The sequence below is a fragment of the Mycetomoellerius zeteki genome, unplaced genomic scaffold, assembly GCF_001594055.1.
Source record: "Mycetomoellerius zeteki isolate Tzet28-1 unplaced genomic scaffold, Tzet1.0 scaffold433, whole genome shotgun sequence".
NCBI classification, from domain to species: domain Eukaryota; kingdom Metazoa; phylum Arthropoda; class Insecta; order Hymenoptera; family Formicidae; genus Mycetomoellerius; species Mycetomoellerius zeteki.
In genome coordinates this window covers 466,985-484,078 of record NW_017257428.1, presented here as the reverse complement: position 1 = coordinate 484,078, position 17,094 = coordinate 466,985, and the positions used below count along the sequence as shown (strand labels likewise).

Here is a 17,094-nt window from a genome sequence, read left to right as displayed (position 1 = left end):
TTCCATTAATTGAACTATCTTCGAAATTAAATACTGCAATGCTACTACGTGGAAATTTCACTGGAGATAAATTTTAAACAGTGAGGAAATTTTGAAGCGTAATCGAGAGATGTTGGCAATGTTGACAGCTAATTGACTCGACACTGTTTCGTCTATCAAAGTTCAAGCTTCAAATAGATCTTTTAAATCAAATGATTGACAGAGAAACGAACAAATAACAAGCATATTAATGATACAATGTTGATTTAATTAATAATTTATTACTGTTTACTGCACAGATAGCAATTCGACTTTAGAAGAATGACGTAACTTCAATGGAATTTAAAGTAAATATTAGGGTTACGTTTTGTATATTTTTAGAGCTCTCGAGCTACATTCATGCTTACGTTTTGAAAGATTTTACCTACTACTTTTAATTAATATATAGTATAGTTTCTATTTATTCTTGCAAAGTATATGTTTATGGATTCTTAATTTCTTAGAATTTTAAATAGGATCTTTTAAAGATGTCTCATATTTTAAATATATTGTTATACATATTTGATTATGTTAATTTTCAATTACAAGTAATAAAATCGTTGTTGACGAAAATGTAAAACAGAATGAGCAATAGAGTTGTAATTTTTACATGGCTTTTCTGACACAGCAGCAAAACTGTTGCATGCACCGCGCTCTTATCATATTACTGGTGATATTCCGGATATTTAATTTCAGACATGGTTGGCGTTCTCATGCCAACCTCTAATTTATGGATCATTTTGGCCGGCTTTATCGTTTATACACAAGTTAATGCCTGTCTTTTTCGTGACCTTGCCTACGATATCCACCCGACCAATTGTTTGTACGATCAATGTTTGATTGGACGAAATTGCGATCCCGCCATCGCCCTACTAAGACGAATTAACATCCTAAACGGCTGAAGTTCAACTGAAGTACGTATAATTGGCCTATTCTGTGACCATAAATAATCGAAATTAGAACTTTTAGTTATGAGTTTCTGATAAAGTTAGCTCAATTACAAAGCGTTTCATTATTGCAAAACGTTCCGGAGTAATTTTCTATTGAATATATATTTAAGAATTGTTTTTTTTTATCTAGGTAATACTATAACTATGCGAGTTTCTTCAAGGAGAATTATATCTAATCAGCACTATGCGCTCCTTCTGAACGGTCTATATACGAATGTTGATTATACAATATTTATATTGACGGTAATAGCAAGAATCGTGTATCCCACGCGTTCGTATTGCACACGCAATAATGAACGCGCGTGACACACGTCGTTGACGTCGTAACGGATAGCAGTGCGTCACAACGGCGAGCATCGTGATATAGGCTCGCCGAATTTCATCATGCGCCGGGTGCATTCAAATCGAGAAGTCAGCGGGCCACGTGCAAGCCAGACTTATTGTTAGACGCCTTCACGCGCCCGCCATTTCTGGCGCGTCACACGATACGGATTTAGGTGAGGGACGATGTGGAAGCTACAAGTTCACTTTTTTCTTCTTTTTTTTTTCAAATCTTGTTCAGTTCTATAGGCAACAAAACGATACTCCGAAAAAAAGATATTAAATTTTAATGAATTATTTGTTTAAATAGTACTTATTAGTATATACAACTAATATATCTAAATATTACTATCTAAATATTAGTATCTAAATATTTAGTAAATTATAAAGATATTTTTATATAAAAACCATTAATTTGACTTAACTATCATGTTTTTCTTGAGTAAATATTTATTCGCCTTAAATTTAGTTTACTGTAAAGTTGATACTATTCAAATAAAAATATTTATTAAAATTTTTTGTAAATTTTTTCTCAGTGTAGCTTTGCTCTTTTTGACGATAAGACAAAATGGAAGACGCGATGTTTCCTGAAAGGTCCTACAAATAAAATAGCGCGATAGTGTACTACGATAATGCACTACTCGAGATACACGGGGTACTGAGGATCATAATTTTACAGGTAACAGTGGTTTTGCGTGAACCTCGGATTTGCGCCGCTCGCAAAGTTCCAAAGGCCGATCGGCGGGAATCGATAACGGCCGAACGACGACCTCTGCCACAAAGCCTCGGAAGATGGCGGCGGCGGCGGCAGCGGTGCCGGCGGTGGCAACGGCGAAGACACGGTGGTGAAGGAGGCGGTGTGGCGGTGGAAAGTAGCCAAGTAATGAAGTCGCCGCGGCAGTCGGCCGCGGTCTTTTGAACGGTTCGTGGAACTGTATAAGTACCGTATGAGAACAGCGTGCTCCGAAACTCGCGCCTATCAGACGATCCTGCACTCAGGAATGAGGTAACCGCCGGCGACGGGCTTGATTCTTAGGCATTCTTAACACGTAGAAACTATCACCGGCGAACTACTTGGCAGGTGAGCGTCACGTTCTTTCGATCGATTCTTCGATTCCTGCCTGTACGTTGTGGCAACGCCACGAGAACTTTGACTGTATCCTGGGTCTTTCCCGCGTCGATATTTTTCGGATCACCATTCATGCGCGTGAAATCTTGACCGTGACGGCTATGATAAATTCGTGGAATAGTAGGATTTCGAGACAAAAAGATGTAAAGCAAGTCATATTATAAAAAAAGATATAATAGTTGTGCACAAAGCAAGCGTAATTAAGGGACCTGTGTATATGTATACGTATATATATATATTTCTTGTTCTATATCATTTAGTTCTGTTCTATTTCCTTATAGATAAGAAATATGTACGTGTGTGGGTGTGGGTGTACATATATACCTACACAAAATTAAGAAAAGTAAAAATGTAGTTACGAAAATGAACGCTTATGAAAATTAAGTTAAATATTTTTGCATAAAAACTTTTCCATTTCTCATGCTTGTTCAAGTCTGCAAGTTCGTGCAATATGTTGTACAATATATAGTACTATATAATATTGCTATTACACAATATACAGTGTTATATATTATTATTAACTATTATTACTGTAATGCTGTAAAATCATTTTTAACATTATCGCCGTTACCCATATCATAATTAAATAGAAGATCACTTTGCTTATATCTCAAGTATTTCCCGATGTCACTAAAATGAGTCACGCGTACAAATATAATATTTCCTTGAATGTAGCAGCTGTTTGTGAAAGAACGTAGAGTACTTCTATGGTCATGTTGGTAACTTTTATGGCCACGGCGTCTTTATCATTATACCAGTACATTTGTATGATGTAACGGCGGACCGATGTTTCGGACGGTCGCCGGCAACCGCTCGCGCGTATTTCTTCTGCGATGTAATAGTCATAGAAAAGACGGTCTTATCGCTGCGCGAATTTATCGAAACGTAATAAGCTGACACAGGTGTGAGACAATAAACGTATCGGATGTACAGGAAAGGGAAGATAAGTGGGCTTTTGAGGCAGGTAGTGACTTTCGGAACCGGATGGTAAACCAGTTTAGTGATTCTATGATTAAAACTCGTAGTATCACACTTCCATGAAGGATGTCTGTCATCATTAGATTCCCTCATAATTGCTCAAAATGTAAACCTTTCCGAATTGAGTATACTTCTCGAATACTGATGCCAATATTTTGCAATTGAAAGTAATACGTTGACACATTCTTTGTGTGAAATATCACGCGATGCGGACCATTCGCAATTTTGACCGATTCGAAGATACAGAAAATTGCTGATTCGGAACATCTGAAACGGCAATTTCAAAATTGATATTACGCTTTTGCAGAAAAATACACTTGGGCATTCATTCTTTTCCAAGAAGTTGAATCCTGTAGCGAAAAGTTTTCGCGTGTATGGTTTGTCCTATGAATGCCAAGTCGGCATTCATCGAATATATTTAGCAATTCCCTGTACAGGTATCTTTAGCATCCCTCTAAGTATCTCATGTCATTTAATCTTGCTTATCCTGAACTTTTTCATGATTTTCTTAAACGTTTCATTGTTTAAACTTTTATAATTTTAAAGGAAATAATGACTAGCTACATATAATCATAGTTTTAGCGAATTCGATTGGACGCACTAGTGCGCACCAGTGCGTATTAAAGCCGCGTGCAAATATTTCAAATTATAAAATATAGATTTTACTTTAACAGCACAATAAAATGTATTGAGAATTTTATAATTTAATTCGTTTTTATATTTATATTAAACACATTTTTATGTCAATCTGTGTACGCGCGACGGTTTTAATGTGCACCAGTGCACATTGAGTGCAATCCAATCGAATTCGCTATTTGATAAACATTTGATCATATCTATCCGTTATAAGAAAATACTGGGATTAGTTATTAATTGTAAATTTTCTCTCTCTCTCTCTCTCTCTCTCTCTCTCTCTCTCTCTGTCATTTGAGGACGAACGATGTACATAGTTTATGCAATTTTAATACTGATCTGTGTTGTGATCCATGTATAACTTCAGCATCCGTCTTGTTTTTCACACTTAGTTCGATGGTTTATGAACCGTTTATCTTTGACCCGAGTGCAATAAAATCAAAAGTTTTCAGTTATGGAGAACGCAACCCTTCAAGTGGTAACTTCTGATAAGATAGTTACCATATCAACTTGCGTTTCTTCAACGACGCAAATTGATGTGGTACTGTTGGATTATCAATCAATTCCTTAACATATGATATCATGTGCTTACTCTTTACCGCTTTCAAATAAAAATTTATTTTCAATGAAAATTTATTGTTATATTTAATTTTACGTAAAAATGCCGTTTTATCTTAATTTTTATTCTTAACTGTTTAAAATGCAATTATTTCATTCGTTATATTAGTTTATTTAAAAACGTAAGTGTTCAATATCGTACACGTATTCGCTGTTTTATTTTACGATAACCAACATTGCGTAACGTTAGCATTCACGTGTTAAACACACGAGACTTTAAGTTTTCTTTTTGCGATTTTGTGCAAACGATTATCATATTTCTCGTGACCGGTGAACACTTGGAATGCAAAAGATACTCGCTCTTGTAATTTCGGAAAGTCCTCCTCCTTCTTGACGCACCTAAAATTAATCTTCTTTTCAAACTTGGCGACGCGACGAGAAAATTAGCGTCACGTGCGGTTAAATCTACTTAATTTTACAAGAAGTATATGAAACGTATTTTGCTGTCCGGTTATCTTGGAAGGAGGTCAGATCAGCTCTGATATCGTGTTTTAGGCATAAGTTTAATCGTAATTAACAGGGAATTAAGTCCTAAGTTTAATGACCGACTCAGCAATTATCAGACGAGTAAAGAAATCAACTAATGACGTTAATTGCTCAAGCTTATTACGGCAACTTGAGTTTATCTGACAGTTTATCTACTCTCGTAACTCATCTTTTTTTTCATTAGGTCATCCGCATAATGAAGTCTTTCGATATCATTGTGGGATAAATAAGACGTACAAACGATTGTTGTTTAATCACGAGTCGGCCGCATACAACAGATTAGATCACAGACCTTGTTCTACAACCTGAAGCTTTCTATTCCGCGTCGTGAGGGGCCAAGGACATCATTTTTTTGTGTACATCGATCTCCAATTCATTCATCTGATTATCTCGTAGGTTTAAGTGCCATTTAGAATTCCGTCATGACCAATTATGTTCGGATCGGGTAATAACAGCGACAACAAACAGTGAGAATAGATTATCAATTATAATAATGTTCGGCAATCTTGTGTGCTTTAAAGTATATACTCGATCTTAAATTACCACTAAAGTAAATAGATGTATCGTCATGTTTCAATATCCGTCTGTTCATTCCCATTGGTGAAGTTAAGACGACTGCGGGTCTTTTCGTCTCGTTTCAAAATAGAACGTTTAGAGGGTTATCTCGCCGATTGTTAATGAGCCGTTCTTGTTACTATTTTTACCCTCAGTCCTAATCTCCTAATATCCAACATTATTCGACAGTCAAAAACTGCTACCGTAATGGTGTATCAATTCTACGTTAATCAAGACTTAGAATGTGTTGAGAGATTCTAGCAAAGCTGACGTTATTTTGATGTCAATTTGTGTTATTTTCGTTAGAAATATATTCGCTTTTGTGAATTATAATTATAATAGTGTAGCGGTATATAGACGGCAACGATCATCGTGTCTCCTTGTATTCCCTGATAAAAATAAAATGTAAAGCGGATGTCAATAAAGCGTTATTTTGGAGTGTAAAGGAAATGTAAGGGGGGAGTAACGGAAACGTAAACGAAACCCGTAAGAAGCGAAAATTGGAACATGAAACGTAAAGGAAGCGTCAACTATACGTTAAAGAAACATAAATAAACCGTAGATAAGTTCTTCGGCAAGCACGAGCAGAATATTCGTTGAAACGTGATTAGACAGTCTAGAGAACGTAAACGGAGCATCGTCGAGTTCTTAGACGAACATGAATAAAATTTGATCGAGGTCCTTGCTAAGCAAATGAAAATATTTTTAAATATATTTTATTTATTCGGTAAACATCTAAAAAAAATTATTATGCTTTTATCTTGCAACCCTTATAGGGGCTCACTTCAAAAAAGTTATTTCATTGGGTGCATTCAGTACTGCGACCACTCTCACTGAGCGCTCAGTGAGCTCTTGAATCTGATTGGCATATTCCGTTAGAACTAAAAATTAGACCAAACAGATTCAAGAGCTTATTAAGCGCTCAATGAGCGGTCGTGATATTGAATGCACCCATTGGAACACAACTGAAAAATCTTTTAATGCTACGTCTTTTATTCCAGTCTGTACGATTTTTTAAATTCGAGAAGTTAATTCTCGCTAAATCCCTCTGGTGGCGGTGCCGCGTACTACTCAACGACGCTTCGTTTACATTTGCTGTACAGTTCAATGACGCTCCGTTTTAAAATAAATTTTTTTATTTCTATATCCTGAAAGTGTACACAAAGCGTATTTGAATGCTCCGTGTACTCTTTGCGGAGTGTTGTGAAGCGTTTGGGAAACATTAATGAAAAAAAAAAATTTTAAATATGTAGGAGATGTGACAGATGTGTTTCGAGCACACCGAGGAACGTGTATGAATATTCAAAACCATTAAGAGTCAATGGAAAGTCGATGAAGTGTTTAAGAAGTGTTAAAATTCTTTGTTCACACTTCTTTGACGCTTCGACAAGCTTTATATTTTCATCAGGGTTTTCATGTTCTCCTGATAATTATGTATGCATATCGTTTGTTATAACAATGGCATAACTTAAAATCGACGTCAAAATGAAGATAAACGTCAGCTTGTTTACTAGGATGTGATTTCAGCGTGAAAAAAAGTTATTAGCTTATTTAATACATAGAAAATTTGCACTCTGCTATGAATTCTCGTCGTATTTTTTTTTAGATCTTGTATACATTACATTATCTGTTCATTATATTCTTTGAATACCGATCTTTTAACTACTAAAATAGCAAGAAAGTATAAAGTAAATATAACGATGAAACATAATAAAAAAACAAAATGGTTTGCTTGTCGAAAAATTTCAAGAATATTCACGTTAATTCTCAAAATACTGTTGTGCGACAAATTTTTCAAGATATGATGCGTTGAAGAGTTCTGCTCTGAAAACGCCAAGCGTGTAACTCCTTCGTTGCATCTGCCCTTTGCCTCTTCTAATAATTAAAGTGTCAGATTATCGCGTTTTATCAACGTCTGCACATATGCGCGATTGTTTACTTTATTCAAGCAAAGTCGAGTTCGCGAACCCGGAAGTGGTAAAGTTAACGCTCTTTCGTATCATATGTACAATATAATCTCGTTTAACATAATTGAATTGCGACGAACACAACGCAAGTATCTAATCGTCCTTGACAAGCTAATTTGATCCTCAACACGTGAAAAAGCCAAAAATTTTACACGGAATCTAATCGCTATTTTAAATTTTCTTGCATTTCTTTTTATGTTTATGTGTTTGTGGCATTATTTTTCTAGTATACACATTCATGCATTATGACTGATAATTATTCGAAAAACGGTAATGTAAATTAACATTAATAATATAAATATCAATATACAATATTAAGAGTAAAAATGATATCAGTATTTGTATTAATATTAATACTATCAATTTTAATGTTAATAATATTAATATAAACATTAATATTAATATCAATATATAAAACCAAAAATTTTTTATCCGAAATTTTACATTGTTACAAGATGCCTACATTTTGAACAATACTTTCATTAAGGAAGTGACAATATGCATAAGTTTAAATAAGTAATAAATAAACGAAAAATAAAAACTTTCTTTTGAAAAAATATTTTATTCGAAAGAAATCCAATAGCACAAGAAAGATTTCACATTTTTTGCTTAATTTTTACTTATTTATTTAGATTGATTTATTTATGTTGTAATTTTTTAAATAAAAGCATTGGGCAATGTTGGGCTTTTGCAACAATGCAAAATTTGGACAAAAAATTCATGAAAAATTTTTATTTTCTGCGATTTTTTCCAAATAGAAGCAAGAAATAAGCAAATCTTTACAAGAACTTTTTTCTTGGTTTATCCATCTCTCCTGAAACTTTAATTTGGTATCTCTTTGTACAAAAGTATAATATAAAAAAAGTATAATAAAAAGAATAACAAAATAATTTTAACACATTTTCTTATTGTGTGTCTTCTTTTATAAAAAAAGAATATTTGAGAAATCGCGGAAAGATAACAGAACATTCTGTAATTAATTTAATCGTAATTTTACTTTTTTGTAGAAAAAGTAATATAAAAGTTATTTTTCTAATTAATAACAGTTATTAATTTATTAATACTAATATTATTAATACATTAATAATTATCAATATATTAATATTATCATTAATATTGATATTAATATTAACATTGTATTATATTAATATTAATATTAACATTATATCAATAACATTAATTTATGCAGTTACTATTTTTCGAATAATTATCAGTCATAACGCATATTCATGATGAATATTCAAAGAGAAACGCATTTTGAATATGTTCCGATCCTTCGGCAAGTTCAGATTGGTAAGCATTTCTGTCCGCGTGCGTACATTAACTTTTTCATTTCTTCGATTTATCTTAAATTGAAGATCATGACACTAACAATGATGACAATAACAAAAAGTTAGAATAATGTTAAGTGAGTCATAATATCCTTTTACAGTAGCGCAACGAATCCATGTATAGCCGATAAAAACGCGGGACTAAAGTAAATCATAACAATTTTACATAAATTTGCACATCTATTTACTTGTCATAAGCGAAAATAATGATACTGTCGATTGTAGGCGGGAGTTATCTTACATGTGTCGTTTTTTTACATCACAGAAGTTTCAAAGTTCAAGGTGTTCAAAGATAAGAATATACATATAATGAACAGGTCTTAATCTGTACAGAAGCCGTCATTAATGCCTTTCTACTGCGTTCTGAAATTCACTAAATTTTCTATAGTATACGTTACGTATATTAGGGTACAAATATGAGAAGAATTCTGTTTATTAATTTGAAATCGTAATATTTTAAAGAGGCGCAATAACATCAATATGATGCAATAAGTAGAAGATAAATTATGTAAATAAAATTTGTATTATAATAACGTGCTTATAAATTTGCTGAATCCATTTAAAATTTTTGCAAAGTAATATAATCAAGGTATTGATTGTTTTGTTGTACATATTTCAGGTAACGCGCAAAAAATACATCAACAACATGCCTACAATGGTAAGCATCCACCTCACACTATAACTCTGTTATTGCATATATTTGTACTTTATTCACATCTCCATTTGCGTCATAATTATGCGCCAATCATTTACTACTGATGTCATTTCATCTTATGTCATTACTAATAAACACTATTCATTATATCTTATTTTTAACATAGACCGACGCGAACGAAAAGTTGCCGACAGAGTTGGATACCTTCCTGCCCCAAGATGGATCCAATCTTAAGGATGGCGTCCTGTCCGCCAAGTAAGACTCCGATTAATTTCATAGAAAACATTAATTGAGAGAACAAAATGTGATTTATAATGCATAAATGTACAAAATACAAATTGCTAAGAGCTTTGTTTTCATTTGACACAGATATGTAGTACAAGTTGCTCCACGCGATGTTGAAGCCGCACTGGGCGATGAGAAGAGTTTCGATCCCTTTGCGGAACGCAAAGTCGACAATCCGACAACGTAAGAATCAACGTCATTCTTTTAATAATAATCTCATAATACACACACACACATACACACATGAATTTTGTGATACATGTATACTCTATAATATATATTTTTATCTTAATTGTTAATTTTTAATGATTTGGAATGACGCGATAAATGTGTGAATAACTGTATTATTATATCGTTTTCAGGGATTGCGATACGTTAACGCACTTATTGAAAGCTTCTCTTGGCACTGGAATACTAGCTATGCCCATAGCTTTTAAAAGTGCTGGACTTCTTTTGGGTATCTTTTCCACGATACTCGTTGCATTCGTGTGCACACATTGCGCATATATTCTGGTGAGTTTCTAGAGATAAAGATTTATATTTCGTCGCGTATGTAGTTATCGCTATAGATAGCCTGATTTCATTTTTCGTAAGATAGGATTAACGTATCTCATTTTCAGGTCAAATGCGCGCACGTGCTCTACTACAAAACTCGAAAAGCGGAAATGGGATTTGCTGAAGTTGCTGAGACAGCTTTTAGTATCGGACCTCAGTGGGCGAGAAAGTTCGCGAAACCTTCCAGGTTATTAACTTTGTTTCCCGAACATATGATTAATTCTTTAGCAACTTTTTTAGTTAGCAAATTTCTCTTTTGTTTATAGATATCTCATACAGATTAGTCTATTTACTACATATTACGGTACCTGCAGTGTATACGCAGTAATCGTGGCTGCTAACATTAAGCAGATTATCGAACATTATCAAGATGTTGATGCTGGCGAATACAACATTCGTTTGATCACTGCTTATTTGCTGGTGCCGCTGATCCTTCTTAGTTGGGTACCCGACTTGAAGTATCTCGCGCCAATTTCGATGGTGGCGAACATTTTTATGGGAACAGGACTGGGAATAACATTTTACTATCTCGTTTGGGATTTGCCACCATTGTCCTCAGTGCCTTTAGTAGCTACAATCGAAAGCTTCCCGCAGTTTTTTAGCATCACTATCTTCGCTATGGAAGCAATTGGCGTAGTGATGCCTCTGGAGAACAGCATGAAGACGCCGCAACACTTTGTAGGAATTTGCGGAGTTCTCAACAAAGGAATGTCCGGTGTTACGCTTGTATATATTTTTCTTGGATTCCTCGGATATGCTAAGTATCAAGATGAGACGCTTGGTAGCATCACTCTAAATCTACCGACAGAAGAAATGTAAGAGTTTAATTTGACAGAATTGTAACTTTTATTTTTATAACAACATATATCATTTTTTCAATCTGATTTTCTATATCTCTGTCGGTAACTACTTTACAGAGCGGCACAAATTGTGAAGATATTGATCGCCTTAGCTGTCTTTTGTACTTTTGGTTTACAATTCTACGTGTGCCTCGATATTGCGTGGAACGGTGTAAAACATCGTTTTGAGAAAAAGTCACTTTTAGCCAACTATTTCGTAAGGACGGTGCTGGTAATAGGCGCAGGTATGTGTGTATTCAGATCTTATATATATATATATTTTTTTAAATATCTTTTAAATACAAAATTGATGATGTATCATGAAATAACCATTCGTGTTGTACAGTTCTCCTTGCCGTGGCCGTGCCGACAATCGAACCGTTCATCGGCCTAATTGGTGCATTTTGTTTCTCCATTTTGGGCCTTCTTATTCCGGTCTTCATTGAGACCGTAACGTACTGGGATGTCGGCTTCGGACCGGGAAATTGGGTAGCCTTGAAGAATGTAATTATATGCGTGATAGGTCTGATGGCATTAATATTTGGATCACGTAGTGCTATAATGGATATAGTAAAATTGTATGCTTGATAGACAAAACATTTTCCGTTTTTTATCTAGTACAAATATTTCTATGATATACAACAAAATTTTCTATCAAATTTAGATCTATCCCTGGTATGACTTAACGGTATTAATTAAGTATACATTATACATTCGCAGGGAGGGCAGATTTTATTGGAATTTCTGAGAGGACATAGAATCGAATGTATTTAAATTGTATATAGGTTAAATTTTCTAACATATTTCTTTGAGATTTCGGACTCTTATAAATATGACTTTTTAGTTTTATGCTGATTTTAATAAGATCTTTTTACGGAAAATCAATATATTTTTTTCTACATTTGTATAAATAGAAAAATTTATCAAATTTTTTAAATAATTTTAAAAATAACGTATGGATATTTTATAGGACAGAAATTAAAAGCAGATTTAGATTTAGGGGCAACAGCAGTATTCATTTAACAGAAAATACAAAATGATGAATTATCGTGATCGTAATGTGCGAATGTATCCTAAAGAATGCGTGAAGTTTCTATAGGAAATAATTTTTATACTATTGGAATGTTATGTTATTTAATTTTAACATAGAAGTTCTGCATTTTTATGAAATTGTAATTAAAGAAATTTTAGGCTAATTTATCAATTTATAGAAATTATTTTCACAATCTTATTTTAGAAAGATAGATAAAGTAGCATGTTGCGCGTATTTTTATTAATTTCGCTCAAATGTGCAGTTTAATATTGTTTTAGTTTGTATTTTAATATTGCAAAAATGTTACATATTTTTATGAAAAAGATGTTTTAAGGATTTGGAACCGCAAAAATTACAGAGTTTGCATGAAACGAATGCGTGTTATCTGTGGAAAAAAAATATATTGCTCAAGCAAAGTATATCACACAGCCTTCCTGCATTGCATTTAGAATTAACATCAAAATATACTTTTCCGAAATATGACTGATGTACGCATGATGTAACAAGACAAGACGAAACGTTGCGTATAATGGCAATAGCATACCGAAAATAACCAATCAAATTTGGGTCCAAATTCACTCTTTTACTGCACATTCGCGGGAACGTTTCACCTTGTAGTTTTATATCAGATTACACAGGAGACACGTAATATACTGCTCCACCTCTTTTATGAGCAGATAAAGTTTGTATTGATGTAAATGAAACTTTTGCTATTTGTAACGCATGGTACTGGCTGGAGTTACATAAAATATAAATGATTTTATATTTTGTAAAGACAGCTTTATTCCTCAAATCATTTTTCCATTTTTTGTCTTACATATATCATGTATGTATAATATTGTAACGTGGATAGATTTTACATAAAATATCAATGCTTTGCTGTAATAAAATTATGTTTTGTTATTATTACAAATTAAAAGATAAATAATTTGAACATTTTACAAATAAAACATTCTTTTATTTTTTTCTTATAAACTTATAAGCTATACTTACTATACAAGTGTATTATTAAAACATAAAATGTTAAGACTATACAATAGAGTAACTTTAATCGTTTTTTCAGTATACATCATGGAATTATGTACATCAGGTCACATCAGGTGTCTTGCGAATGATCCAAAAATGATTCAGTTAATGTCGACATGACAGATAAAATTTATTTCTCTAACGGTGCATAGTTAAGTAACTTTTCGATCAAATCTACATGTCCAAGCAGCATCCTACGACAGCAGTATCTTTTCAGACCTAGCGCATCCAAGGCATCTCTATAACATACATATCATCTCTATAATCATACTTCATTTTTTCCTATTTTAAGATATTAGGCAAGTTTTTTGGTTTATTGATTAATCAATTGCATTATGTGTAAATACAGTTTTTACAAATGAAAATTGCATTTGTGCTTAATGTGATTAATTAATCATTAGCTGCATTCAGCAGAACATTTATTTTGTAACTGTTGAAAGTTTTCAGCAATCATAAAACGGTTGCAAAACTGTCGTGTTCTGCTGGACACATCCAATGGCCGCATTCAGCAGAATGTTTATTTTGCAACGTTAGACGTTTTCTTCACTGAGATAGAATAATTTCTCTCTCTCTCTCTCTCTCTCTCTCTCTCTCTCTCTCTCTCTCTCTCTAGATTTAAAAGTATAATAGCATAAAGAAATAGTTGCAAAGTAAACAGTGCTAAACGTGGCTAATGAATTAAAGAACTCGTTTTTATTGTTATTAAATAAAACAAAAGATGAGTATTAAAAAAGGCACTTGTTAACTGACGATTCAGTTTCGAGGTTAGAAATAAAAATAAGACGCTCTTACCCTTCGGTATACTCCGCTTGAAGGAGTCCCAGATATGCTTCCCATTTATTTCCAATGACTTTTCCGCAGGTGAAGCATCGCACAGGAATGATCATCGTGATAGTTCTTGATTTGCAGCTCGATTTATTATGTTTTTCACAACGACAATCCGAATTCCAGGCACATGGAACGGCATGAAGTAATCCAAAGTAGTTTAGTTATAAACCGTCGTTATTGGAGGCGCCACTGCAGTACTACAAGGTTGCCATATTTTGTTGCTGCAGGGTTGCCATATCATTTTCAAAACTAGAATTTACAAGTCAAAAACCCCGGACATTTTACTTACAATGAGCATCCAAGCGTGTAGGCTAGTTTGGCCGTTTGACCTGACTGCGTTAAAAAAATTACTAATTGTAATACTTAGATTTAATCATACTTAATTTCTTAAATATTATAATTAAATATTTTACTTAACTATTAATTAAAAAAGTGTTATATTTTATATTTTAAATAAATAATTATAATTTGCGGAAAATGGACAAGAAAAATAAAATAATATCTAGTATAACAAGTTTTGTAGTTGGCAAGCCAAATGATCAAGCAAAATTGGCAAAAATGGTGAGACGATCGAATGATTGCGGTTGGGTTCCTATAAACTGTTAAGAAATTTTTTTATTTTATCATCATCCACCAGACGGAATAAAGGCGCGAATGCCTTTCGAGAGAACGATTAAATGTACCGAGAAGGTATTTATTAATTTATACCCTTCAATTTATAATTATTGAGATGTCATAAACTCTTATAGTCACATCATGCCGGTGTTTCGTCATAGTCAATATTATCTTATATTTATAAGTCCGTTTCAAGTACAGTCTATTTTCGATTTTTTCCCGAAAAATTGCTATTTTTGCTATGTAAGACATAATAAGTAACTTCTAAATTCCTTTATAAAATTAATACGATGAAATTATGTAGCATTACTTTTATTAAAATTTTTTAGTTATCCTTCTATTTTTATAGTAAAATCTAATCTAACCTTCCTTTACATAAAAGCTTAAGTAGACAGATTTTTAACTCTGATTTGTCACACTCCGGTCTAATGAACTCCTGAAGTGTCTCTTTGTTAGTTTGTTTTTTTTTAAATATTTTGTTACGAATTCACTTTAAATCCAAATTATTTTCTAGACCTACCATTATCATATGATGTTTGGACTCTATATTTTTAATTCTTACATTAATGATGCAATAGTATATGTCTTGTATGTTTTATTGAATACATTATGCGACCTCAATCTTTTATACAATTGCAAAATATATGTTAACTTATCTCCCGCTGTGTATCCTGTACGCAATTATTTTCTTTACGGAAAGAACAAAGAAGCAAACGTGGTAGATTTTACGCGTGAATTTTTCCAAAATGAATTTTTCTACCCTTGGGAAAAAAAACCGAAAAAATCCGCGGAAAAATTGGATTTTTTTCCGATCCTTTAAAACTATAGTTCATTATTATCCTGATGTTTCGTAAACATTGATAGATCGATCTATAATCGTGTTCTTACAAAAGACACAATTAAATTAATGGCTCGGGGACTGTCCTCGATTTAATTAATGTTTTAGATATGGTAGTAGCAGGACATCAAAAAAGTATTAGATCCATATTTTTTATCTGCTATTACCTCAAAGTTCAGAAACAAATTTTTTTATTTTAAGCTAATATTTGCAAAATTATATGGTATATATATGCATGAAAAAAATGTTTTAGACAATTAAAAGTTTTATACTATTTCCTATTCTTAATAACAGTGTAACATTTTTTAATTTATTTCCAAGGATTAATTTCGACCCCTAAATTTTGAGATAAACACAATCGAATAAACATATAGTCTAACATTATTTAATGCTCCACAACATATCCAAATAAGCTAGCGCATCAAAAAATCAATTCCCTTAATCAGTCAGTGCGATACAGTCATTTTATAAAATTCATGAGTGAATGAATCAATCAATAAATCATTATTAATTCATTTCATGAATCAGTCATATCATTTCATCCTTGTTTATCAGTATGTTAATCATCTGTCTCTTGCTAGAAAATGTCGTGTCAACAAAAATTGTATCGATGATCGATAATTCATATTTGCACGGCGACGAGCGTGATCCACGTACGCCACACAGGCTGACGCGGCCGCCATTCTCCTACGCGTCGAATACACACTGAATTCCGAACTCCAAAGTGGAGCCGCGTCGCGGAACAGCTGCGATCGAAGGGGCCGCGATGGCTGGCGGGAGCGCACGCTTTCGCGAAAAGGGGGGCGACCGATGGCGTTGCGTGGTAAAGGGGGATAGGAGGAACGAGAGGAGCAGGAGGAGGAGGAGGAGGCCGCGATCCGGATAGTAGTGGTGATATGCACGCACACACGTAGTGGAGAGGAAAGAAGCCCGCGATAGGGAGAGAACGAGAACTCGCGTCGTAAACACGAATGCACGCACGCACGCACTCATTCCCGCACGTAGTACATACGGCCAGCCGGAGCAGATGGAGTGGATTGTGAGCTTTCTCCTTTATCGTCCGCTGAATGGAAGCATGCTGTGAATACTGCACGGTGTTCCGCCACGCTCCTTGGATCTTCGCTGTAAGGATCGCGCGTCATCGGGCACAGTGGCCGAGGGGGGAAAGAGACCGACGGTTCGTCCATCTGTCTGTTCATTTCATTCGCGGCGGCGAGGTGGCCGCGGCGGAATTTCCGCGCGCCGAATTTGCGTCGCTGAATAAAAACGGCGGCGCGACGCCGCGACGCGACGCGACGCGACGCGACGCGGCTAACGGGCGAGCGGCGCGCGGTGACAGCGCGGATGGGTTATGTCGGCGATCGCCGTGTCCGACGTCCCCGCGTTTCGCTTGCACGCCTCCCGGACGCGCTCCAACCGTTGACGAACGTTCCT

At 34.3% G+C, this 17,094-nt stretch overlaps 3 protein-coding genes across 8 annotated transcripts in view; 2 read left to right on the top strand and 1 right to left on the bottom strand.

Annotated features, from left to right (window-relative positions):
* The first annotated feature begins 1,128 nt into the window (after nt 1-1,128).
* path (solute carrier family 36 member pathetic) lies at nt 1,129-12,092 on the top strand. Of its 3 annotated transcripts, none has more exons than XM_018454383.1 (10): nt 1,129-1,465; nt 1,969-2,295; nt 9,606-9,644; nt 9,808-9,896; nt 10,011-10,109; nt 10,289-10,439; nt 10,547-10,668; nt 10,748-11,296; nt 11,399-11,565; nt 11,667-12,092. In XM_018454383.1, exons 3-10 carry the CDS (start codon nt 9,633-9,635, stop codon nt 11,906-11,908), a joined length of 1,431 nt encoding a protein of 476 aa, XP_018309885.1. In that variant the 5' UTR covers nt 1,129-1,465; nt 1,969-2,295; nt 9,606-9,632; the 3' UTR covers nt 11,909-12,092. The 3 variants fall into 3 exon arrangements, with proteins under 3 accessions (XP_018309885.1, XP_018309883.1, XP_018309882.1); XM_018454381.1 differs by having other exon boundaries at nt 1,969-2,374; nt 9,610-9,644; XM_018454380.1 differs by lacking the exon at nt 1,129-1,465 and having other exon boundaries at nt 1,976-2,370.
* A 1,340-nt stretch (nt 12,093-13,432) lies between these two features.
* Nucleotides 13,433-14,330, bottom strand: Rpb10 (DNA-directed RNA polymerases I, II, and III subunit Rpb10). Its single transcript, XM_018454390.1, has 2 exons — nt 14,172-14,330; nt 13,433-13,618 (listed from the first exon to the last, which is right to left on the bottom strand). Exons 1-2 carry the CDS (start codon nt 14,264-14,266, stop codon nt 13,510-13,512), a joined length of 204 nt encoding a protein of 67 aa, XP_018309892.1. The 5' UTR covers nt 14,267-14,330; the 3' UTR covers nt 13,433-13,509.
* A 418-nt stretch (nt 14,331-14,748) lies between these two features.
* Nucleotides 14,749-17,094, top strand: part of PAN3 (Poly(A) specific ribonuclease subunit PAN3) — a 6,436-nt gene continuing 4,090 nt past the window's right edge. For 2 of the 4 annotated variants that reach the window (XM_018454374.1, XM_018454375.1), the window contains exon 1: nt 14,749-14,897. The gene's annotated coding sequence lies outside the window, so the exon portion shown is untranslated. Of the gene's footprint in view, nt 14,898-16,209; nt 16,838-17,094 lie in introns of those variants that run through there. The other 2 variants (XM_018454372.1, XM_018454371.1) reach the window with 2 other exon arrangements.